Source organism: Quercus suber, unplaced genomic scaffold, assembly GCF_002906115.3.
Source record: "Quercus suber isolate HL8 unplaced genomic scaffold, Cork oak 2.0 scaffold_56, whole genome shotgun sequence".
In the NCBI taxonomy this organism is placed as follows: Eukaryota; Viridiplantae; Streptophyta; class Magnoliopsida; order Fagales; family Fagaceae; genus Quercus; species Quercus suber.
Genome location: NW_027069521.1, coordinates 1,599,994 through 1,625,612, shown reverse-complemented (window position 1 = coordinate 1,625,612; position 25,619 = coordinate 1,599,994). Strand labels below are relative to the sequence as shown.

The 25,619-nt window shown below is 35.1% G+C and overlaps 3 protein-coding genes and 1 long non-coding RNA gene across 4 annotated transcripts; 1 reads left to right on the top strand and 3 right to left on the bottom strand.

Moving 5' to 3' along the window:
* Nucleotides 1-1,905: 1,905 nt before the first annotated feature.
* Nucleotides 1,906-21,456, top strand: LOC136067045 (uncharacterized). The gene is made up of 3 exons (XR_010628565.1): nt 1,906-2,424; nt 17,296-17,355; nt 20,980-21,456. It is a non-coding gene; the product is annotated as an uncharacterized LOC136067045 (long non-coding RNA).
* On the bottom strand, nt 4,046-7,125 carry LOC111998592 (xanthohumol 4-O-methyltransferase). The gene is made up of 2 exons (XM_024030684.2): nt 6,243-7,125; nt 4,046-4,414 (listed from the first exon to the last, which is right to left on the bottom strand). The coding sequence occupies exons 1-2, from the start codon at nt 6,999-7,001 to the stop codon at nt 4,115-4,117; spliced, it is 1,059 nt and encodes a 352-aa protein (XP_023886452.1). The 5' UTR covers nt 7,002-7,125; the 3' UTR covers nt 4,046-4,114.
* LOC111998612 (xanthohumol 4-O-methyltransferase) lies at nt 9,469-11,991 on the bottom strand. Its single transcript, XM_024030705.1, has 2 exons — nt 11,227-11,991; nt 9,469-9,768 (listed from the first exon to the last, which is right to left on the bottom strand). Exons 1-2 carry the CDS (start codon nt 11,989-11,991, stop codon nt 9,469-9,471), a joined length of 1,065 nt encoding a protein of 354 aa, XP_023886473.1.
* Nucleotides 21,457-21,576: 120 nt separating the features above from the next.
* On the bottom strand, nt 21,577-25,272 carry LOC111998567 (xanthohumol 4-O-methyltransferase). Its single transcript, XM_024030656.2, has 2 exons — nt 24,396-25,272; nt 21,577-21,981 (listed from the first exon to the last, which is right to left on the bottom strand). The coding sequence occupies exons 1-2, from the start codon at nt 25,161-25,163 to the stop codon at nt 21,682-21,684; spliced, it is 1,068 nt and encodes a 355-aa protein (XP_023886424.1). The 5' UTR covers nt 25,164-25,272; the 3' UTR covers nt 21,577-21,681.
* Nucleotides 25,273-25,619: the final 347 nt, after the last annotated feature.

Genomic DNA, 25,619 nt, shown 5'->3' with positions numbered 1-25,619 from the left:
CTCCCACGAACGTAGGCATATTGCTGAATCACATAAATTTCTTGTGTCATATTTTCTCTTCTCTTTACCTTTTAGCCTTAAGTAAATAGATTATTTCACAATTTTTCACAACCACTAGTATCAAAGTTCCAGGTTGATATATTCAATGGAGATCAACGCTTTTATTGCCAAGGTAGACGTAGTTAAGTTCGATAGAACTGGTAACTTTGGTTATGGCAAAGAAGGGTGAAAGATTTGTTGGTACAACAAGGTTTGATGAAGGGTTTGTATGGGAAAGCAAAGAAACCAAATACGATGACATATGTCGAATGGGAAGAACTCGATATGAAGGCAGTAAGTTCAATTTGACTATGTCTGGCAAATGAGCTTATGTATGATGTCATGGATGACATGTCAACTACGATTGTATAGTTGAATTTGGAGAGCCAATATATGTCCAAATCCCTCACAAATAAACTAAATCTTAAGCAAAAACTATATGAGCTTAAGATGGCAGAGGGTGCGAATTTGGCTCAGCACAACTATATGTTCAATCAAATTATCAGTGATTTGTTGCGGATCGAAATAAAATTCGATGATAAAAACAAGGCGATGATGCCTTTGTTATATCTACTAGCTTTCTACGAGTATTTAGTTACAACCCTACTTTGGGAGAAAGAGACTTTGAAATTTGAAGAGATCTTACGAGTCTTGTTGGATCACTACTAACAGAAACAAAATTTGAGAGAAAGTTCTGGTGAAGGGCTTATGGTAAAGGGTAATCAAGATCGTGGAAGGAAGAAAGACAAAGATCACAATTCTACTAGGGGACATAGTAGATCCAAATCCAAAAGCAAGACAGTGAAGTGCTATAAATGCCAGAAAAATGGCAAATTAAGTGAGACTGTCTAGAGTGGAAAATAGGCAAGGACAAAGACAAGGAAGGGTCCTTAAGATCTGCAAATGTTGTGGCAATAGATTTAGATTCAGATGGAGATATGCTTTCTGTTTCATCTAGTGCCAACTTGCTGATCAATTCTTGGATTTTGGATTTAGCATGTTCTTTCCACATGACTCCTCACAAAGATTGGTTTGACACTTACAAGTCGATTAATTGCAGTTTTGTTCCAATGGGCAACAATATTGCTTCCAAAAATGTTGGAATAGGAAAAATTAAGATAAAGATGTTTGATAATGTGGTGAAGACATTAGGAGAGGTACGACATGTTCCATATGTGAAAAAAAATTTAATTTCATTGGGAACCCTAAACTCTAATGGCTATTGCTATAAGTCTAAGAATGGGTTAATAAAAGTGTCAAGGGGTGCTATGGTTGTGATGAAGGGGCAGAAAGTAGAAGGTAATATCTGCATGTTGTTCGGCAAGACCATTGTTGGTGAAGCTGCTGCAGTAACTGAATTTGAGTAGGATGATACATTCCCGTGGCATATGTGACTAGGGCATATGAGTGAGCGTGGTATGAGGGAATTGCAAAAAAGAAATCTATTGGCTGGAGCTAAGTCATGTAAGTTAGATTTCTGCAAATACTGTGTCATGGAAAAGCAATGTAGGATGCGATTCAAAACAGCCACGCACAAGACAAAGGGTATATTAGATTATGTACATTCTAATATCTAGGGACCGGTGAAAGTGGTCTCTAAAGGTGGAGCTAGGTATTTTATGAGTTTCATTGATGATTATTCCAGAAAGGTTTGAGTTTACTTCTTGAAGAACAAGTCTAAGGTATTTGCAAAGAGAAATGGAGAGCTAAAGTAGAAACCAAAATGGAATGAAGATCAAGTTCAAAATCATTGCTAACGTCTACGCTAGTAACTGTTTTTTAATTAGGCAATTATCAAACTTGTGCATTCTTGTTTCTGCCATGTTTCTTGTGGGGGGATAGGATGGCATCAGAAGCCTAAAGGCCCAAGGCCCATTAGAATAGAGAAGAAAAAAAGGGACAAAGGGAACATTAGGCCAAGCCCAATAAGATCACAAGATGAAAAGAAAGGGCGGTAGAGCTCATGCACTAGAGAGAAGAAGGTGTAACCCACCGAGGTGTCTCCCTTCCTTGGAACGTAGTAGAGGAACCAGGTCATCACTAGGAAGGATACAGATAACAAGAAGACTGATGAAAGAAGACAGACAAGGAACAAGAGAAGGTAGCACCTAAAATCGGTAACAAAACCCTCCGCATTAAATGGTTGTACTTACTATACAAAAGTTATATTAAATTCCTAATGACCTATTAAAACAGTATCCTCCACCAAAGAACCCACTTATTCCTTGAAAAAGGAGGAAGAAAACCCGGATTGGATAAGTATCTCCCTCCCCTAGAACTCAAATCTACGAGGAAAGAGATGGGAGTCACCGATTCACCTCCATCATTTCCATCACTAACGTCACCAACTCGTCTCCATCACTAATTTGCCTCCATGTCTCTCAGGTTCAATCTCTCTATTCCTTCTCTCAGATTCAATTATATGTGAAATTGGTGTCTATTGGTGTTTTTGTTCTTTGGATTTGTAGATCCATTCTTTGGGTTTGTAGATTTGTAGATTTTGTTATTTAGGAATCAAACTTTAGTGTTTGATCTTTGTATTTTGGTTGAAATTGAAGCCGATCGCTATCCACTCAAGTCTGATCCGACTCGACCTGTGGTTATTCATGGTCGACGGTGTGTCTAGGTCTTCTCCACTCAATTTGATCAACTCAGTTGCAGATTGGGCACAAACTCAACCTAGACCAACACGTGGACAACCCTATTTAGAGGTTTAAATCAAGGAAGTGGATCTCGTACTGTACCGGCCGGTACGGCCGGTATATACCGTACCGGCCAGTGAACCGGTACGCTTAACCCCCTATTTCGTACCGGAAAAAATACCGGGCGTACCGGCCTTGTACCTGCCGTACCGGCGAAATCCGGGTGTTCCGGCCGGTAAATGCATACCGGACCGAAACAAGAAAAAGAAGAAGAAGAAGAAAAAAAAAAAAAAAAAAAAAACATTCTCACTCTCTCAACTCTCCACTCACCAGCGTCACTTGCAGTTTCTCAAACTTGTAGTGCTTAGTTTTTCCTCCCTCAAATTCCAGACTTGACTGGCGTTCTCTCTCTCTTTCAGATTTTCTTTCTCTTTCCTCTTTCTTGGTTGCCCGGCGTCCTCTTTCTCTTTTTCAGATTTTCTTTCTCTTTCCTCTTTCTTGGTTGCGTCCAACTTACGCCCAAACCTGAATTTCAGCTTTTTTAAACACCTAATAAAGTTGACAGCTTGCAAAAGGGATATACAAAGTTAAAAACAACTTTTATATGTCAGATTTTTTTCCTTTTTTAATTAATTCCTAGCTCCTAGAAACGGACAAAGGCTCAAAAGCCCTTTCACATGTCAGATGTTCTCTCTCTTTTTTTTTTTTCTTTTTTTTAAGCCCTTAATTAGTTCACGTGTGAAAGCTTAGTATTTTAAATTTGACATGATTTTTAATTCTTTTTATAGATATAGAGGAATAGGCTTGGGCTTGGGCTTGTATGGGGTTTAAGATTACAAATTAGTCTAATTTATGAATTTATATATATATATATATATGTAGCGGTAAATCCGAAACGGTACACCGGTATTGACCGGTATCCGAAATATATCGTACCGTTGGCCAAACCGGTACAGCCTCTGGTACGGTATTGACTCCCTTGGTTTAAATATGTCTCATATTCTAATCTATATCCATAACTATATATACTAATGTAATAATATAAAATGAAAACTATTAACTTTTTGTTTACTTCTTCAAAGTTGCCATACAAAATTTTCAAATCTCAGTTTTAAAGCTTAACCTAATTTGTTTCGTAAATATGTTTAAACTAATTAGAATTTACAACCTTTTTAGATAAAGCAACGCAACACAATACTAAACAAATTCAAATAAATTGGGTTTGATCTTCTATAAAGAAATTCAAATTAAATTAGGTATAGTATTTTCCAAAAGTTTTGTAATTAAAATTTTTTACTTTAATACTTATTAATATAATATATTTTATTAAAACTTATTAAAATAAAATTTAAAAATTACCAAACTTCCTCATATATTGCATGAGATAAAAACTACTAAGATTACTATAATAAAAAGACTACATTGTAATCAAATCACTTAGGGTACGCTTCAATAATGGATGGTAAAGCTGGAATTTTGATGAGATTGTAGTGAGGAAAGCCTGCTCCTTCCAATACTTTCTTCCACTCAAGTTCAGTCCTTTCCCTGCCACCTGATGTGTGTGCAAGCATAAGCAAATCGAATACAAAGCCTGTGTCATCAAATAAACCATCACCATCTGGCTGTAGCACAACACCTACAATAATGACCTTTCCAGTCTCTTTCGGTATTGCTTTTCGGCAATTTTTCAAAATTTTAACACAATTATCGTCACTCCAATCATGTAGGATCCACTGCATTATTGTTGAGAAGGGCAATGTCATTAATTTTTAAATATGACTTATTTATCCACATTATAATGAGTTTAGAGTATGGGAAAAACAGATTTAATTTACACATCAATTATAAAAAGGATAAGATTTCAAGTAAAAAGTACTTTGAAACATTAGCCATATTTTCTACTCATTATACTAGTAATTTTTTTTTAGGGGTTCATAACATGAGGTAGCAATTTTGACCAAATATGATATTCGAAAAACTTGAGGTATAAAGAAAGAGTAAACATAATCTTTTTTATTTATTTATTTAAATAATTCAATAGGTACAATAGGGAAGATGAATTTTAACCTGGTAATTTCCGTTAGAAACGTCAAGTGGTGCTAGTTAAGGTAGAAGGTTCTTGATAGTAAAATTAATTATTTAATAATTATTCTAACACTACTCCTATAAGTAGGTTGAAAGTTCTTTTCTATGTGTCTCTTATAATAATTAGGATCTATCTAAGATTTTTAACCTTTTAATTAGGAGTTAGAGTAAAGGGTACAAACATGACTCAAACTGATTGTTAACTAGCTGGCTCCAAAACCTATCAATTGATTCCAAAATTTTAGTTTTTATGAAATGCGTGACTTCAATCGTTATTCCAGTAAAACCTTCTCTCCGAGACAAAAAGATAGTGTTGATAATGTTGGTTATCCGCTTCAAATATGTGCCAGTTATAATAACTTGAAGGTTTTGGTTTTAGTAAATGTGAAAGATTGATTTGATCATCCAAATTTCTTCAAGCCTAACATAGACTTCCTCTCTCTCTCTCTCTCTCTCTCTCTCTCTCTCACAAATGACCAATATTCACCCAAAGTATTGGCTTATTCTAACGTGTTGCGAGAATTTATCTAACTATACGTGCTAGTTGCTGAGCACTTTATCTTAGATGCATACTGGACCCACCGTGAGTAAAAAAATCATGCAAATGTCTTATAGCTTAATTAACAATTTTTTGTGATTTATCGTAGACAACAATCATGCAAGCAAAAAACCTTATAACTTAATTAACATTTTTTTTTGTTTTGTGATTCGAATAAAGACATCTAAGGTTCAAGTCTATCATCACTCAACAATTGAATTGTAAAAAAAAAAAAAAATATATATATATATATATATACACACACACACAATTATCATGTAAGGTTTAATTTTTCTTAGTGAGCAAAGGAAAACAACAATAAAAAAAAATGGCTTATCACAAAAAAAAAAAAAAAATGGAGTTGATTCTCTTATACATACGAGTAATGCTGGGGACACAAATTTTGTGCCACAACTCACCACATGGCGAGTTGTGATTGGTAAGGGTGTGTCCTCACATGGCACACTGACACACCCTTACTAATTACAACTCGCCGTGCGGCGAGTTGTGGCACAAAATTGGTGTCCCAGCATTACTCTGTACATAGACATAGCTTAATGAAAATTGTGTCAGCATTTGGAATGGCATGAAACATGTCACCTCCAACGTGTGCGATTCCATCATAAATGGGTGCCATAGTAGCAACATTTTTTTAATGGTTTATCGTAGACAACAATCATGCAAGCAAAGAGCCTTATAACTTAATTAACATTTTTTTTTTAATATGAATAAAGACATCTAAGGTTCAAGTCTCTCATCACTCAATTATCAAATTGTAAAAATAAAAAATAAAAAATAAATAAAAAAAGTATATATACACAATTATCATGCAAGGTTTAATTTTTCTTAGTAAGCAAAGGAAAACAACAATAAAAAAACAATGGCTTGTCAAGAAAAAAAAAAAAGAAAAGACATGAATCTCTCATACATATACATACCTTCATGAAAATTGCGTCAGCATTTGGAATGGAGTGAAACATGTCACCTCCAACATGTGTGATTCCATCATAAATGGGTGCCGTAGCAGCAACATGTGGTAGATCAAAGTTGATACCTTTGATGTGTGGATAGGATTTCACAATCTCAGCTAGCCCACTACCTATCCCACCTCCCACATCCACCAATGATCCCACAGAATCAAACCCATGTTTATACTCAGAGAGAATAGTATTCATCACAATCCTGGCCGTACAAGCCATGGCATCATTGAACAACTTGTTGAATTCAGGATTTTCAGAAGCGAAGTCCCAAATCTCACGCCCATTAATCTTCTCAAAGCATATGCCACCGTCTTTGATACAATGGCTAATAGTGTGCCAGGGAGTCATTAGCCTAGGATGGGTCTCCATGAGTAGCATAGGAGCTAGGCTCATCTGTGAATCTTGCAATAGCCATCTTGATAAGTGGGTCATGCCGTATTTAGTGTCTCCACCTTCTGATGGATGATGATCGGTGAAGATCTTTCTGCGGACTAGCAATCTCATGATGCGTTTGAGATAGCTGACATTTGGAGAGAGTGCATCAGGAATATCAGCTACTATCTGTGATAATGTAATTGGACAACCATTCATGTTTATAATGTCAGCTATGCGGAGCTCCACAGCACATTTCACTGCCATGGAGTCTACATAGCTCAACATGTATTTCCATATATCAGCTTGCGCTTGTAGCTCTGCTTCAGCTTCCTTTGGCCCCATTCTCTCTCTCTCTCTCTCTCTCTCTCTCTCTAATGAAATGTGAAATGGAACCTGAAGGGGGTGAAGGTGGGTATAATTTGCTGAACGAGTGAAAGTAGGGGAGGTTTGGACGAAGTTTGTTAATCAATTCTTCTACAACCACACTTTGCCACAATTTGTTAACGTGTTCTTTTGTGTTTGAATTCCATCATTTATATATAGTCCATCAATTACCATATTTGATACAAAGTAATTCAATTTTCATTTGACACGTGTATAAATTGTGTCAAAATATGTTGAAAGTAACGTGTTGTTAAAACTTTTCCTTTGTCAAGAGTACTCTTAGATCCTATAGAATAGAGAAACAATCCTATAGATTCGATTATCTTCAACTAGGTTGTATTTAATAAAAGTATTCAATCCTGTTAGTAGGGTTTTTATTTTATTTTATTTTAGTGCACGTTTTTATTATGATATAGGACAAGGATCACTCTTTTTGAAATGGGTTAATTGCCATTAATTCTTTAATGAGAATTTACTGATTCAATGTAATTCGTGAATGACGATGCACATGTGGCTCTCCAAGCATTTCTCCTCTAAATAATGCCAATCTAATGCTTAACACCCAGCAAAAGAACATGCTAAACAAATTAATGATCATTATCATCTATTGAATTTAAAATGTCATTGTCCGTTTCCTATTGTTATTTAATAAAAGAACATGCTAAACATTTTTTGATATTTTTAAAGAATACATTTAGAATTCAAATCCGTTTCCTATTGTAACTATCGAAAATTTTAAATTAAAAAAAAAAAAATAAAAAGAAAAAGCACATGTCCTAAATAAATCATTAACCTAGGCCAGCATTTGACTTCTTAACCTAGTCTTCCAGAAATGGACCAAGCTGGTATCCTCTCACCTTAACCAGCTGCTATGTAGTAGGAGAGATCACACCAGCTTAGGAGCATGACAGTTACTGAAGTCCTAGTTCAGTGGCATGGCTGCTCACCAGAAGGTGAAACTTTGTAGAACTCACAGACTCTCAAAACCAATTTCCTCACCTTGTGGACAAGGTTTTTTAATGAAGAACAGTAAGTTGTGGCTTGCTACTAGCTTTGTTATTGTGTGCCATTGTTATACACTAAAAGGTGCTATTGTGAGTGTTGTTGTGTTGCTGAAGTGCTATGGAGGTGTGTGCATCTAAAGTGCAATTGCAGACTACTACTGTAATGATAGGTTGCATGTGTAAATTGATCGATGTAATACTTATTGTAACTACAAGGTACGTAGTTAGGCACGTGTCCTGATGAGTATAATAGCATATAGGGGATTATTTCATATTAATTTCAGTTAGCTAAGTAGTGTAACAGACTAGGATTAGTGCATGTGACTAATTGGTAGGTTATTAGAAAGCTGGAGGTAGTTATGCCCACGGGCATAAGTAGTTGCTAGACCAATTAAGTTGATTAGCCGTATCGATTAGGATTTGAGCATGTATTCATAGAACTTTGGCCTTGTAATGAGATCTATCAAAAATTAAATAAATGCTTGTTCTCTCTGTAATATAGATAACTGTGGGCACCCAAAATTGAGCTTAAAGAGCTAGCTCACACTCAGGCTCACAATGTATTTGTAAAGTGGGCTTTGGATTTCTTACTTTGGGTGATTGTTCCAAGAGGCCCAGTGATATCTCTCACACCTTTGTATCGCTTCGCTCTCACTCTTATAACTCTGTTATTCTCTGCTCTAAGCTTTCTTCTGAATCCTCTCAATAACCCTTTTTCTTACTTAGCTTCTCATATTTATAGCCTAAAATTAGTGGAAGACTTATAATTACTCTTATGGCTAGTGGGAGAGGAGGTCCAATGTTGTTATTGCTAAGTGGGTGTTTAGGTGGGAGTAGAGTGTGGTGAGAGTGGCATTGGAACTGGTTCATCACCAGAGAAAACCTTCCCGGCGACGTTGTTTCCTAGGGCAATACCGAACACATGGGAGCACATATTCCGAGAAGTTGGCACTTCCCGGTTGTGTTAGAGTTGACTGGCAACGTACTACATTTTGTAGCTCGTATCACAATGGTATGGTTGTGGGCCTTGAGTTTTGGAAGGATACCAAGGCTTATTTGGGTCAAGTCTATGAGCCCAAGAGAGCTCATGTGTGGGCATAAGGCCCTCAAGGTCCAAAGCTCGACGCTTAGCAAGGTAGAGGCTCCATGCATGTGGCAGCAATACATTGGGCCTTTCGGACACAGGGATCTCAAGGGAAGTCGTGCCCCATACAATAACAATAATCTGTATTATAGATTAACAATTTATTGGTCCAACTTTCCCGTGCATAGTACAGGTTAGCAACTAATGATATTACAAAAACAACTAGTGATATCACTTAGGGTATGCCTCAATAACTATACCATTCAAGTTCTTAACAACTTATTAAAAGAATATGAAATATTGACATTACAATAATAACGATTACATCATAGTCATTTCACTTAGGGAACGCCTCAATAATAGATGGTAAAGCTGGAATTTTGATGATATTGTAGCGAGGAAAGCCTCCTTCTTCCAATACTTTCTTCCACTCAAGTTCAGTCCTTTCCTTGCCACCTGAGACATGTGCAATCATAAGCAAATCAAATGCTATACCCGTGTCATCAAATATAGCATTACCCTCTGGCTGTAGCACAACATCTACAATAATAACTTTTCCAGTCTCTTTTGGAATTGCTTTTAGGCAATTTTTCAAAATCTTGACACAATTTTCGTCGTCCCAATCATGCATGATCCACTGCATAATTCAAAAGTGGCAATGTCACAATTAGAAACCAAATCCAATACAAATCAACTTCAAATTGTAGTATATTTTTGTTCCAATTGTTCATTTTAATTTTCTTAATTTTAGTACCAAGTGGTCCATTTATAATACTCAATATGAAAGCTAAGATGACCATCCCACTCACCTAGATAAGTTGACCTCATCATTTATTGTTGAATGCTTTCATGTATAAAAATGTGCTATAAACTAGTAATTCATTGTAAAGATAAAATTTCAACTAAGAGTCTTTGGAAACATCGGCCATATTTTCTATGCATTCTATTCCACCATCTCTTTTTCTTTTCTCTTCATTTCTTTATCTTTTTTCTATTTAGCCCTAGGAAATGGGGGCTTGAGTTAAAAAGAATTAACATAGAATAGTAACAACAAAATAATTTGTATAATGCCCAATAATATAATATAGTATATAGTTTTTGAGAAGTTGTAACATGAGGTAGCAACTGTATCCAAACATGACAAACTAACTATATTACAATAAAACAAAAAGTCTCAATATTCATACATTTATATATTAGTAATACAAACTAAGTCTTTAACACTAATAGAGCACAGTGGGATAGGGCAAGGATAAATTGTCATCCCAGTTATTAACTCTTAATAGGCACAAAGCTATCAATTCTATTCTGATGGCTATTCTAGTTTATCTATTGAAATGAGATATTTTGATACCAATCTATTTTGATGTTCCATTTCAAGGCTAACACTAAAGTTATTATATATAAAATAAATATACTTAAGTTGTCATTACATAATATAATACCATATCAAATTATTAATTTAAAATAATGTACATTTTTAATATCATCTACGTAATTGACATCACTTTTTTACCTATAAAAAACTTGTCATGTAGAATATGTTGTAAAATTGTTATGAAATTATCATAGACATAAAGTTACTCATAAAAATTAGCCAGCATAACAGCAAAAATAATCTATACAACAACCATATTAGGCCAAACAACTACAAAATATTTAATAAAAGCCCATTTTTACGCATTTCAAAAAAAAAAAAATTCCTTTAATAATTCAATGATTACTCCAACCCATTCTGGGGGAAAAAAAACTCTAATTTTCTATTTAATTTTTTTAATGGCTATCCTAAAATCATAATAATAATCCTAGTGCCACCGGTGTGAGCAAAGGAAAACAATAATAATAATAATAATGGCTTAAAGAAAACAAAACAAAAACAAAAACAAAAACATACAACTTTTAAAAAGTTCGGTTAGTATATGCCCTTAAGATATACAATATTAACCATCCATTTTGAAAAAAAAAAATTATAAAAAATTGAAAAAACTGTCAAAATAGTTAATCATTTTTTCATAAAAAATTTTCTAAAATAGTTTATATATGTCCTAAGAGCACATATTAGTAAAACACTTAAATAGTATCCCTATAAACGTACCTTCATGAAAACTGCACCAGCATTTGGAATGGCTTGAAACATGTCACCTCCAACATGTGTGACTCCATCATAAATGGGTGCCGTAGAAACAACATGTGGTAGATCAAAGTTGATGCCTTTGATGTGTGGATTGGATTTCACAATCTCAGCTATGGCAGTACCAGTTCCACCTCCCACATCCACTAATGATGCCACAGAACCAAGACCATCTTTATACTCAGAGACAAAAGTATTCATCACAATTTTGGACGTACAAGCCATGCCATCATTGAACAACTTGTTGAATTCAGGATTTACAGAGGCATAGTCCCAAATCATACGCCCATGAGCCTTCTCAAAGGCTATGCCACCTTCTTTGACACATTGGCCAAAACAGTGCCATGGTGCCATTAGACAAGGATGGTCCTCCATGATTAGCATAGGAGCTAGGGTCATCTTGGAATCATGCAATAGCCATCTTGATGAGTGGGTCAGGCCGTACTTAGTTTCTCCACCTTCTGATGTCTGATGTGCGGCGAAGATCTTTCTGCGGACTAGCAATCTCATGATGCGTGCGAGGTAGCTGATATCTGGGGAATGTGCATCAGGAATACCAGCAACTATCTGGGATAAGGTTATTGGTTCAACATGCATGTTTATAATGTCAGGTATGCGAAGCTCAACAGCGCATTTCACAGCCATGGTGTCTGCAAAGCTAAACATGTATTTCCATATATCAGCTTGCCCTTGTAGTTGTAGCTCTGCTTCAGCTTCTTTTGTCCCCATTCTCAACTCTGAGAGAGAGAGAGAGAGAGAGAGAGAGAGAGAGAGAGAGAGAGAGAGAGTCTCTCTCTCTCTCTCTCTCTCTCTCTCTCTCTCTCTCTCTCTCTCTCTCGCAAATGAAGTGGAACAGAGGTGGTGAGAGCCTTATATAATTTTCTGAAGGGCTTTGATCATCTAGAACTTCAAAGTCTGAGTCAAAATTTTATCTGTCTGCATACGTTAAATCTCTTTTTTTGTAAAATACACATCAAATCTCATCATGAATAAAAGTAAAATGTTAAATTCACTAACTATTTAAAGAAAATGCTAAATATTGATATCCTCGAATAAAAGTGTATTAGATATCTTCGCATATATGTTGTAAAACAGCAGAAGTTCAAATTACCAAGATTGATTGTGAAAATATTTTAGGCTTGTGAAAGATTTTCAAACTAATAATAGGAACGAAGAAAATTAATCCAAAAGAAAATAGACACAAAACACCAAGATTTACGTAGTTTGGCAATAGCCTACATTCACGGGCGACGACGAAAAATTTCACTATAACAAATTTGGGATAATACAAATTAGCAGCACTCTATTTATATAGGAGACTTAAGTCGGCTAGCATATCCAAAACGAAGAAAAACTAGACTTTTTTTCCACACACAAAAGGAGAATCACTCCTATTCCACATAGAATTCAAAATCAAGTAGTAGGCAAGACTTCTAATAGGGCTTGATAACTTCAAACAACAGTAATCCAAAAGGAATAAAATTCCTTCCTTATCCAAATCCAACAAGGAGTCGAACTCCTAATTCAAGCCATATTCTACAAATCTCCACCTTGGCTTGAATTCTATCAAGCCTCACAAACGAAATTTGTAGACCACCAAATATAAATCCTTAACAAGTCTCCACCTTGACAAGACATCTCCTAAATCACAAATGCAAAGCGCTCAATAAATTAAAGTTTTCAACAAACAAAGTGCAAATTATTCAAAATTACTTCCAAATACGCCAATGGATGCCAAATGCACCTAAAGATGGTGCCAAATCCAAATAAGAGTCCAAATCAATGTACATATCACCACAAACGAAACTTTTCTATCGCCACCACCAAAGCCCCTCCGGGCTAATTCAAATTGCAAATTCCGAAAAAGTCCAAGCAACACTTGAACTTGTGCAAAGGCTTAATCACCATGTCACCACCAAAAATTAACATTCTTAGCCAAACACAAACGAATAGTGCCACAAGCTTGTCTATTAATCTTTTCCAAATCCTTGTCTGGCATCCCTTCAAGTTTGTCTTCCAAAGTAATATCCAACTCTTATTGGACCAAGACATCCATAACTTTGCATTGCCACATGCCAAAGTTATTCGTTCCATCAAATTTCTTTACTTCAAATTTGGCATTAGAAACCATCGTTCTAACTACCAAAGGTTTTGCAGAAGACTCTGCCAAAGCTTTCCTAGAGGAATCTGCCTAAGATTTTGTAGAGGAATCACTTGACATCATTCTCCCTAAAAATTAGATTCACAAACCAATCACCGAAATCTCCAAAGAGAACAAATCCAAATGCTTAGGTAGCGAGCCTTGGCTCTGATACCAGTTTGATGTAAAATAGCGGAAGCTCAAATTACCAAGATTGATTGTGAAAATATTTTAGGCTTATGAAAGATCTTCAAACTAACAATAGGAATGAAGAAAATTAATCCAAAAGAAAATAGACACAAAACACCAAGATTTACATGATTCTGCAATAGCCTACATCCATGGGCGACGACGAACAAATTTCACCATAACAAATTTGGGATAATACAAATTGGTGTAGAGGCGCTCTTACAAACCCAAATCCCAAATACACCCAAATAACTCTCTCTCACAAATACAAAACCAAAGAATCAAAGGTTCACAAATACCAAATACGAATACCAAATACCAAATACAAATTGCGCAAACCAAAGAAAGAGTAACAAAGTAAATCCAAAAGTTACAACGCACCAAAAGAGAGTAAATCACCAAACTGCAAAACCAAAACAAAGTGGCAACAAATCTCTCTCATTATTCCAAATTGCAACCCACAAATATCAAATAACCAAACAAAGAGAGAGTCTCTTTTTCTCACACACACTCTCTAAATTTACCGCAATAGCACTCTATTTATATAGGAGACTTGAGTCGGCTAGCATATCCAAAACCAAGAAGAACTAGACTTCTTTTCCACACATAAAAGGAGAATCACTCATATTCCACATAGAATTCAAAATCAAGTGGTAGACAAGACTTCTAATAGGGCTTAATAACTTCAAACAACAATAACCCAAAAGGAATAAATTCCTTCCTTATCCAAATCCAACAAGGAGTCGAACTCCTAATTCAAGCCATATTCTACAATGTAGGCTAGAAGGTTCACTTCAAAAATTCATCCTCACTTCAAAAGTATACGTATTAGTGTATTACTAATGGTTTCTAGATTTTTACTATAAATATGTAATACATTTATTTAAATGACTAATGAACCAATTAACCACTAAGAACCTCTTACAAAAATTTCTTCACCCTTGTTAATGCCAAACCAGCTGGTCCGAGAGCAGGCTTTTCAGGGAGTTGCACACTTGCTTCGAAGAACTCTAGCCTAGGCTTGGTCGTTCTCCCCATATAATCTCCAATTAAGCTTAGCAAGCAAAGCTATGTTCTTTGGTCCAACAGCTGATAAACCCAGGTCTCCTTCATTTTTTGGTACAAGGCAATTAATTGGAATTTTAATTCTTGTTCCTTTATCTTCCCACTGGAGTTAAGACTAAAAATCAAAGCAATACCAATACCTTACTGAGTCTAGGACTAATTCAATTAGTTGGACAACAGCTCCTTAAGGGGATTTTAAAGGAAGGAGTGCTTAGAAGGTTGGACTTGGAGGTAGTTATGCCAATGGGTATAAGTAGTTGCTAGACCAATTAAGTATATTAGCCTTTTTGAGTAGGATATGAGCATGTATAAATAGAACTTTGGTCTTGTAATGAGATCTATTAGAAATTAATCTCTCTCACTCTCTCTCTCTCTCTCTCTCTAAATTCTTGGAAGCTAGGATGCCCTCATATTTCAACCTTTATATTTCGAGCAAATTATAAACACTAGCCACCATTCAAGTTTTTCAACAACTTACTGAAATAATCTATAATATAGATAACAATTTATTTGTCAAACTTTCTCGTGCATTACACATGTTGGAGACTAGTAACATTACAATAATGACTACATCATAACCATATCACTTTGGGTATGCCTCAATAATGGATGGTAAAGCTGAAATTTTGATGATATTGTAGCGAGGAAAGCCTCCTTCTTCCAATAATTTCTTCCACTCGAGTTCAGTCCTTTCCTTGCCACCTGAGGAGTGTGCAATCATAAGCAATCAAATACTAAACATGTGTCATCAAATAGACCATTACCCTTTGGCTGTAGCACAACATCTACAATAATAACTTTTCCAGTCTCTTTTGGTATTGCTTTTCGGCAATTTTACAAAATCTTGACACAACTTTCATCATTCTAATCATGCATGATCCACTGCATAATTCAAAGTGGCAATGTCACAATCAGAATCGAAATTGAATATAAATTAACTTCTAATTGTAGTATATTTTAGTGCCAAGTGTTTTCATTTTAATTTTCTTAATTTTAGTGCCAAATAGCCTATTTATAATACTCAACGTGAAAGTGAGGATATCATCCCACTCACCTAAATAAGTCCACCTCATAATCATTACCATTGAATGCTTTTGTGCATAAATATGTGTAATAAACTTGTTATTCATAGAAATGATAAAACTTCAACTAAAAGTCTTTGGAAACATCTGCCATATTTTCTATGCAATCCATTCCACAATCATTTTTTCTTTCTTTTGTCTTATGGTTGAGTTTAAAAAATTATAATAAAATAAAATAGTAACAACACAATAATTTGTATAATGCCCAATAATATAATATATTATATAGTTTTTGAGAAGTAGTAACATGGGGTAGTAACTATAGGCAAACATGACAAACTAACACTTATGGCATGTTTATATGTTGTAATAGATCCTATATTGGAATGGTTATTCATGAGTAATAATTATTTGGTTATATCTTTACTACATGAAATAATTATTCCTTAGCATGTTTGGTACGATGCAATAGATCTTATACATAATGGAATTTTTTATTTCTATGGAATAGGGTTTGGTTGATTTTTCCTTATATGGAATAGTTATTCATAGCAATTCCATAAAATTTCTTCATCTCTAGAAGAGATATCACTACAAAAAAATGCCCCTCTTAGGCCACGTTTGTAAAAATGCGTACAAACGCGGCCCCAGACTAAGTAAAGCCGCATTTATAAAAAACGCGGCTTAATGAAAAAACAAAAGCCGTGTTTTAAACACGGGGCCATAGAACGTGTCTGAAGCCACGTTTTCTTGAACTAGAGCCGTGTTTTTTGGCGTATAGCTATGGCCACGTTTAAAAGACGCGACTATAGGACCTTTTGTATTCCCTTTTTATGGCAAACAATTTTTTTTTCCTTTACTATGTCCGCGTTTATAAAATGCGGCTCTAGCCTGCCTAAAGCCACGTTTTATAGACGCGGCTTTACATTTGGTCTAAAGCCATGTGTTTAAAACGCAGCTTTAAATTTGGTCTGAAGCCGCGTGTTTAAAACACAGCTTCAGTTTAGGATGGGGCCTCATTTACTAAACGCGGCCTCAGAATTTGCCTATAGCTACAGGTTTAAAACGCGGCTTTAGTTTTTATATGTATACTATTGGGTTAAACATTGTCAACCCTAGCCTCTCCCACACATCAGGCTTTATCTCTAAAAAGCCCGATCTCAACCCTCACCCTCCAAGCCTCCATCTCCAATCTCAACCCTCACCCTCACCCTCCATCTCCGATCTCAACCCTCACCCTTACCCTCCATCTGCCTCCATCTCTAAAAAGCCCGATCTCAACCCTCACCCAAAATCTCTCTGATTTGAAGAGCCCAATCTCAACCCTCACCTTACAAGCCTCCATCTCCGATCTCAACCTCACCCTCACCTAAAATCTCTCCGATCTGAAGCCCTCACACCCCACCGTCATCGTACAGACGAAGTCCGTGTCTCGTGTCTCTCTCTCTCTCTCTCTCTGTAAAATCATAAAAAGCTTAGAGATACTGAAATTTGATTCTGCAAGGCACGATCTTGGTCAACTTTTCATTTTCAAAGTATTTTGTTTCTATAATATACCCATGGCTGACCTCAACTCTGTTGCTTGCATGTGGGTCTCTCATGATGTTAATCTCTTAGGTCACAAGGATCGCTGAGGCTCCCAAGACTGACTTTGAGTTTTTGAAGACTTTGTTCCCGGTGAGTTTGAAAATAGTTTAAAATTGGGTCTTGTTTTTATGGTTGCATGTTGTTTTGGGATGGAAGAGTTTTTGATTCTTGGTTCTGGACCTTGTATGTACATGTAAAGAAATCGTTTAGTATTATTGTTGCTATGGTTGGTGTGGCTTCATTCCTAGACCTTTTCATTATTTAACCAAAAAAAAACTGACTTACAAATAGCAATTTCAAAGAAAATCCACAGGTTTCTTGTGTTTCTAAGAAAGTTGAAAGATAAAAAGTTGAGAAAAAGTAACTGATGAGGAGAAAAATTACCCTCGCCCAAAAGAAGAGAAAGCCAACTTCGCCCATCTAGCCAGATTCATCCATCAATCAGCATCATCCATGTAATGAACGACTACAGCATACATTAAATGAGTTCCCCATAAATGACATGAGTAACGATTAATGCGCTGGACAAGAAAAAGCGTAACCAAAAAACCAACAAGTAAAAGACCATTGAAGTCTATTACGCCTCCTCATTCATTACTAATGAATTATTAAGATTGTCCATCTCTCGACAGACGAATTAAACACTATTTAATGCAAGGTGTAACGTACGAACATCAATGATGGACGAAGCCATAAAAGACATTCACTGCCTAAGATAGTCAAGGAGTTACGTACGGGCACCAACGGACGAATAGCCGTTGGCAAACAATAAAAGCCAACCATTAATACCAATCGCTCCATGTCTCATGAAAGCAAATATTCATTCAGGCAATGAAGACAGCGGTTATAAAAACCAACACAAACCAAAGGCAAAGGTACACACAACTCTCACCCAAAAAACTATTCTCAAATTGAATTCTTTTGCAATATACTTTGATTGAATCTCATTCTAACTTAATTATTGGAGGGTATTTGGCAAACAGTCCACCGGTGTGTCCATATTTCTCCATCTCATATCTTACTGCAGGTTCGTCTTTGGACGAAGTTAACAGCTTCGTCCATCTATATTGACAAGTATCTGTTCTGAGTCTTCATTTTTCTACCGCTTTGTTTCTCTAAAAAAGCTTTAAACTAAAGAAAAACATTAAAAGCCTCTGATTTTTGTTTAAGAAAATAGACCCACGTCATTCTAGTCTAGTCATCAACAAATGAGAGAAAGTATTTATTATCATTGAATGATGGGGTTCTTGTTGGTCCACAAATATCAGCATGCACCAATTCAAGTGGTGCTCGGGCTCTCCATGCAGTTTTTGGAAACTGGAGCCTATGCATTTTTCCATAAATACAGCCTTCACAAACTTGATTTAGCATAGCAATAGGGGGCAATCCTTGGACCATATTTCTATCCTTTAGTAATTTGAGGCCATTGTAATTTAAATGTCCATATCTTAAATGCCACAAATATGCTTCATCTATTTTTTCAATCTTGAAGGCAAAATTCTCAGCTAGGGGCATAGTGAGAGGAAAAACATTTTTAGAATTCATTTTTACTTTTGCCACTATGGAATTATTCTTCTTATCTATGATTGTCCCTTCATCATCATCAAAATTTATTTTTTAGCCTTTCCTTAATAGTTGTCCAAGACTAAAAAGCTTTGCAGCTAAACCAAGAACAAAATGCACATCATAGATAAGTTTAGAGTTACCTCCTTTTGATTTAACAGCTACTACACCTTTTCCTTTGATGTCATGAAATTTTCCATCTCCAAGCTTCACTTTGGATGTGTAGCCTTCATCAAGACTCACGAAAAATTCTTTGCTTCCTGTCATATGATTACTGGAAGCACTACCCAGATACCAACTTCTTGGTTCTTGTTATACAGACATACATGAGAAAAACACTTGTGCATTTTCAACTTCCTTAGTGAAGTTGTCATTATGTTCTTCTTTAGCACTTTTATCGTCTTTATACCTGCAGTCTCTTTGAGAGTGATTTGGGATTTTACACTTAGTGCATCGAAAATAGCAATTTTTGGACACATGTCCAGATTTTTTACAGATCATACATTGAGAGTCAGAGTTACTAGAAATTTTTCTTTGGTTTGAAAAACTTCTTTTTCCTCCACCTCGACCTCTAAAATTCTATTTTCCTCGTACTCCTCCAGTTTGATTCCTTTGTTGGGAGGAACTACTGGCTTTATTTTTTTGTTCATTTTTTGTGTTTTTATTGTCTGTACTTTTCACTTTAGATTGAAATGCTTGTTCAAAAGATTGAGTAGAAAATCTACCCATCCTTTTTTCATGTGCTTCAAGAGATCCACAAAGTTCATCTAGTGTAAGCTTTGATAGATCTTTAGCTTCTACAATTGCAGAAACCACATGTTCAAATTTTATTGACAAACTTCTTAGTATTTTCTCTACAATTTTTTGATCATTTATATTATCTCCATAGCCTCTAATTTGATTTATTATTGGTGAAACTTTAGAGAAAAATTCTTGCACAGTTTCATTTTCTTTAATTTGCAAGTTATCAAATTCTCTCCAAAGATTCTGTGGTTTAATAGAAATTACTTTATCATGGCCACTAAATTGCTTTTTCAAAATTTCCCATGCTTCTTTAGATTTAGTTGCACCAGAAATTCTAGGGAAAATAGTTTTGCTTGTACTCCTTTAGCTTTGCTGCTGCCAAAGTTGACAAATCTTCTGGCTGTTCATAGCCTTCTTCAATTAAATCCCACAAATCTTGTGAGATGAAGAGTGTCTTCATTTGTGTGCTCCAAAAATCATAGCTCTCACCGGTGAAGATGGGAACAATGTTTTGGGCATAGTTGAAGGTGGCTGTACCTGTACATGCTGCCATGGTTTACGGTTGTCTGGTTTATAATTCTAGGACAAAAGGGGCTGGCAAACTTGCTCTGATACCAAATTTGTTGGGTGCAAGTTTAGAACAATATGGCTAGGAGTAGAATTTAGTATTTAAGTTTCTGTTAGGATAGATATGAAAATAAAGAGTATTGCAGAAACTCTATTGCTGAAACTCTATTTCATTGCAATTTTTATTTCTTTTTCGGATGTTACAACTTCATTTACAACTCACATCTATATATATATAGATGTGTTAGGAGTTTAGGATGACTACAAGCTCCAAGAATACTACAGAAGTTTGCTTCATTTCTCTTTAATTGACACTTGTCCATGAGGTGTCCACTTGCATGCTTGCCTTGTGCTGGATTCTTCATTTGTTGACACTTAAAATTTCAGTTGCTTCTTTCTTTGACACATACGGAGTCACTTGTCAATTAAAAATTACATTTTAACAGGGCTTTGATCATCTAGTACTTCAAAGTCAAGAGTCAAAATATTATCTGTCTGCATACGTTAAATCTCCTTTTTTTGTAAAATACACATCTTGTTTGTTTGGATTACGTCCACGTTTTGGACGTTTTTTTTTTTTTTTTAATTACCAGCACTTAATGTACAATGTATTTCGGCCAATGAACAGTAGTAAACAGTTATGAATATTATCACACGTAGGCCAGAAGGTTCACTTCAAAGATTCATCCTCACTTCAAAAGTATACGTATTAGTGTATTACTAATGGTTTCTAGATTTTTACTAAAAATATGTAATACATTTATTTAAATGACTATTGAACCAATTAACCACTTAGAACCTCTTACAAAAATTTCTTCACCCTTCTTAATGCCAAACCAGCTGGTCCGAGAGCAGGCTTTTCAGGGAGTTGCACACTTGCTTCGAAGAACTCTAGCCCAGGCTTGGTCGTTCTCACCATATAATCTCCAATTAAGCTTAGCAAGCAAAGCTATGTTCTTTGGTCCAGCAGCTTATAAACCCAGGTCTCCTTCATTTTTTGGTACAAGGCAATTAATTGGAATTTTAATTCTTGTTCCTTTATTTTCCCACTGGAGTTAAGACTAAAAATCAAAGCCATACCAATACCTTACTGAGTCCAGGACTAATTCAATTAGTTGGACAACAGCTCCTTAAGGGGATTTTAAAGGAAGGAGTGCTTAGAAGGTTGGACTTTGGAGGTAGTTATGCCAATGGGTATAAGTAGTTGCCAGACCAATTAAGTATATTAGCCTTATTGATTAGAATTTGAGCATGTATAAATAGAACTCTGGTCTTGTAATGAGATCTATTAGAAATTAAACTCTCTCTCCCTCTCTCTCTCCCTCTCTCTCTCCCTCTCTCTAAATTCTTGGAAGCTAGGATGCCCTTATATTTCAACCTTTATATCTCGAGCAAATTATAAACACTAGCCACCATTCAAGTTTTTTAACAACTTACTAAAATAATCTGTAATATAGATAACAATTTATTTGTCAAACTTTCTCGCGCATTACACATGTTGGAAACTAGCAACATTACAATAATGACTACATCATAACCATATCACTTTGGGTACGCCTCAATAATGGATGGTAAAGCTGAAATTTTGATGATATTGTAGCGAGGAAAGCCTCCTTCTTCCAATACTTTCTTCCACTCGAGTTCAGTCCTTTCCTTGCCACCTGAGGAGTGTGCAATCATAAGCAAATCAAATACTAAACATGTGTCATCAAATAGACCGTTACCCTCTGGCTGTAGCACAACATCTACAATAATAACTTTTCCAGTCTCTTCTGGTATTGCTTTTCGGCAATTTTTCAAAATCTTGACACAACTTTCATCATTCCAATCATGCATGATCCACTGCATAATTCAAAGTGACAATGTCACAATCAGAATCCAAATCGTATATAAATTAACTTCTAATTATAGAATATTTTAGTGCCAAGTGTTTTCATTTTATTTTTCTTAATTTTAGTGTCAAATAGCCTACTTATAATACTCAACATGAAAGTGAAGATATCATCCCACTCACCTAAATAAGTCCACCTCATAATCATTACCATTGAATGCTTTTGTGCATAAATGTGTTATAAACTTGTTATTCATAAAAATGATAAAACTTCAACTAAAAGTCTTTGGAAACATCTGCCATATTTTCTACGCAATCCATTCCACAATCACTTTTTCTTTCTTTTGTTTTATGGTTGATTTAAAAAAATTATAATAAAATAAAATAGTAACAACACAATAATTTGTATAATGCCCAATAATATAATATGTTATATAGTTTTTGAGAAGTACTAACATGGGATAGTAACTATAGGCAGACATGACAAACTAACACTTATGGCATGTTTGTATGTTGTAATAGATCCTCTATTGGAATGGTTATTCATGAATAATAATTATTTGGTTATATCTTTACTACATGAAATAATTATTCCTTAGCATGTTTGGTACGATGCAATAGATCTTATACATGATGGAATTTTTAATTTCTGTGAAATAGGGTTTGGTTGATTTTTCCTTATGTGGAATAGTTATTCATAGCAATTCCATAAAATTGATTCATCTCTAGAAGAGATGTAATAATTATTCTCAATTATCAAAAAAATGTAATAGTTATTCCTTAATACACATAACAACTTAAAAAAATATAATATTTCCAAAATACTCACTATCCTTATATGCATAATAATTATAAAATTTTGGGTAAATTACAAAATGATATCCTTTACATCATATGTCAATTTGGTTCTTAATTTTTTAATTGTATCAATTTAGCTTCTGTCATTATATGATTAGCCGGCCCAAATAAGATATTATTTTTTGCCACATCAACTAACCTATACTGCCATGTCATATTATATTAAAAAAACCATAATGTTCCACTGCTATTAGAATACAAGCATTAATCAATTTTGCATTTCTTTCTTTTTCATCAAAAAAAAAAAATTGCAATTCTTTTTTATTTATTTATTACAAACAAAGAGAGTTCATCACAAAAGCCTTACAAAAACGCTGGGCTAAGAACATTCACATCAATTCGTGAAAAAAAATTTTCATTTTAAGTCTAAAACTTACTTTTTCTATTTACACACCTATTTTTATAAGACACCCACGTCAATTTGTCTATTATACACATTTATTTAAATAAAATATTCATTTCTTTAACCCAATGCTATAGTACTACAGTGCTACAATGCTAGGCAAAGTCATGCTATAGTATCAGGGAGAAAAAAAAAACTACTAAAAAATTATATATACATGCTACAGTGACATGTAAATTTACGAGCTAAGTGGATAATTTTAGAAGGTTTTGCAAGATTTTAAACGGACTGATGTTGGCTGTTTTTGAAAAAAATGTGTAAATTTGTGCATTTTTCCTATTATACACACTGACGGATGTTAATGCTCTGACAAATTACAAAGACAAAAAGTTCAAAACTTTTTACAAAGAAGAAGGTATACAGCCATCTGCAAATGTCCACTGAACCAAAGAACTAAAAGAATAGGTTCTTTTGCCTATCAAGGGGAAGCTTAATCCTATCAAATTTCATTTCACACCAAATCCTTTACGAGAGACAAAACAACATTACATGCCAAACCGTTGTGCTATTCTATTGCCGAAAAATCCATATCAAACAAAGAAGCAACTCAAACCCATCATTGGCATAACCCATTTAAGACCAAAAGATGAAAATACTAGTGACCGCAAATTGGGCGTAGAGCATCTGAACAATTACTCCCAAAACAGATCCAACATTCTGAATAAGTAAAACTCATGAACTTAAAGCCTAGAGATTATACCACTTTCGAAATCACTTTTTTATCCATTAGATTCTTGTTTTTAAAAGGTTGTGGAAGTAGAATTACTCCAAAATAATAATAAATAAAAATAAAAATTAAATAATGCAGCGTTCAAAACATTTTCATGACAAATTTTAGATCGAGATATGTTATTGACATCATTTTTTTACCCATAACAATCCTTGTAAAAATTAACTCAAATAACAGAAAAATAATCCAAACTACTACCATACGAGATCAAACAACCCCAAAATATTTAATAAAAAGCCCATTTTTAACATTTCAAAAACCAAAAATAGAAAACTCCTTTAATAATTCTATAATTACTTCAACCCAATCCGGAAAAAATAATAATAATAATAATAATTTAAAGTCGCAAGTGTGAGCTAAGGAAAATAACGATAATAATTATAATAATAATGGCCTTAAAAAAAATTGCATCTCAAAACAATATATATACGTACCTTCATGAAAACTGCATCAGCATTTGGAATGGCTTCAAACATGTCTCCTCCGACATGTGTGATTCCATCATAAATGGGTGCCATAGCAACAACATGTGGTAGATCAAAGTTAATACCTTTGATGTGTGGATAGGATTTCACAATCTCAGCTAGCACACTACCGGTCCCACCTCCCACATCAACTAATGATCCCACAGAACCAAAACCATCTTTATACTCAGAGACAATAGCATTGATCACAATTTTGGCCGTACAAGCCATGCCATCATTGAACAATTTGTTGAATTCAGGATTTACAGAACCAAAATCCCAAACCTCACGGCCATGAGCCTTTTTAAAGGCTATGCCACCTTCTTTGACACATTGGCTGAAACAGTGCCACGGCGCCATTAGCAAAGGATGGTCCTCCATGAGTAGCATAGGAGCTAGGGTCGTCTTGGAATCATGCAACAGCCATCTTGATGAGTGGGTCAGGCCGTACAGAGTGTCTCCACCTTCTGATGGATGATGATGTGATTGTGCGGTGAAGATCTTTCTGCGGACTAGCAATCTCATGATGCGTGTGAGGTAGCTGATATCCGGGGAGTGTGCATCAGGAATACCAGCTATTATCTGGGACAAGGTCATTGGGCCACCATGCATGTTTATAATGTCAGCTATGCGGAGCTCCACAGCACATTTCACTGCCATGGAATCTGCAAAGCTAAACATATATTTCCATATATCAGCTTGCCCTTGTAGCTCTGCTTCAGCTTCTTTTGCTTCCATTCTCAAACTCACACCCAGTACTCTCTCTGAAATGAAGTGGAACCAGGGGTAAAAGCAGTATATAATTTCCTGACTTGGCTTTGATTGTCTCCAACTTAAAGAGGATTAAACATCACATCTCCTTTTTGGTAAAAGTCTTATCGTATTCCCATCGAAAAACAAAAAGTCTTATCGTATCCTATATGTAGATATCCTAAATTTATTTTTTTTTTTTTTTTAAAAAAATTGGATTACTATGTGAATAGTGGTGGCGTACTCGGCCGGCAATGGATACCATTTCTCACCAAAATAATAAATAATAAATAATAATATGACAACACATTTTGAAATTATTGGTGTAAGGTGAGTAGTGGCAGTGTGATACAGTAACGCAAGTTGTAGAAGCATGTAAAGCATTTGTGGGACGCTCTTTTATCCGATGTGGGATTACAAGTATAAGGAGACTCGCCCTTGCTT

What these genes read in the sequence shown, in the direction of transcription:
- LOC111998612 (XM_024030705.1), bottom strand. Translation starts at nt 11,991, where the DNA reads ATGGGGACAAAAGAAGCTGAAGCAGAGCTACAACTACAAGGGCAAGCT. An exon ending in CTGGTGCAGTTTTCATGAAG is followed by an intron (nt 9,769 to 11,226) that starts GTACGTTTATAG and finishes TGAATTATGCAG; the next exon opens with TGGATCATGCATGATTGGGA.
- LOC111998592 (XM_024030684.2), bottom strand. Translation starts at nt 7,001, where the DNA reads ATGGGGCCAAAGGAAGCTGAAGCAGAGCTACAAGCGCAAGCTGATATA. An exon ending in CTGACGCAATTTTCATGAAG is followed by an intron (nt 4,415 to 6,242) that starts GTATGTATATGT and finishes ACAATAATGCAG; the next exon opens with TGGATCCTACATGATTGGAG.
- LOC111998567 (XM_024030656.2), bottom strand. Translation starts at nt 25,163, where the DNA reads ATGGAAGCAAAAGAAGCTGAAGCAGAGCTACAAGGGCAAGCTGATATA. An exon ending in CTGATGCAGTTTTCATGAAG is followed by an intron (nt 21,982 to 24,395) that starts GTACGTATATAT and finishes TGAATTATGCAG; the next exon opens with TGGATCATGCATGATTGGAA.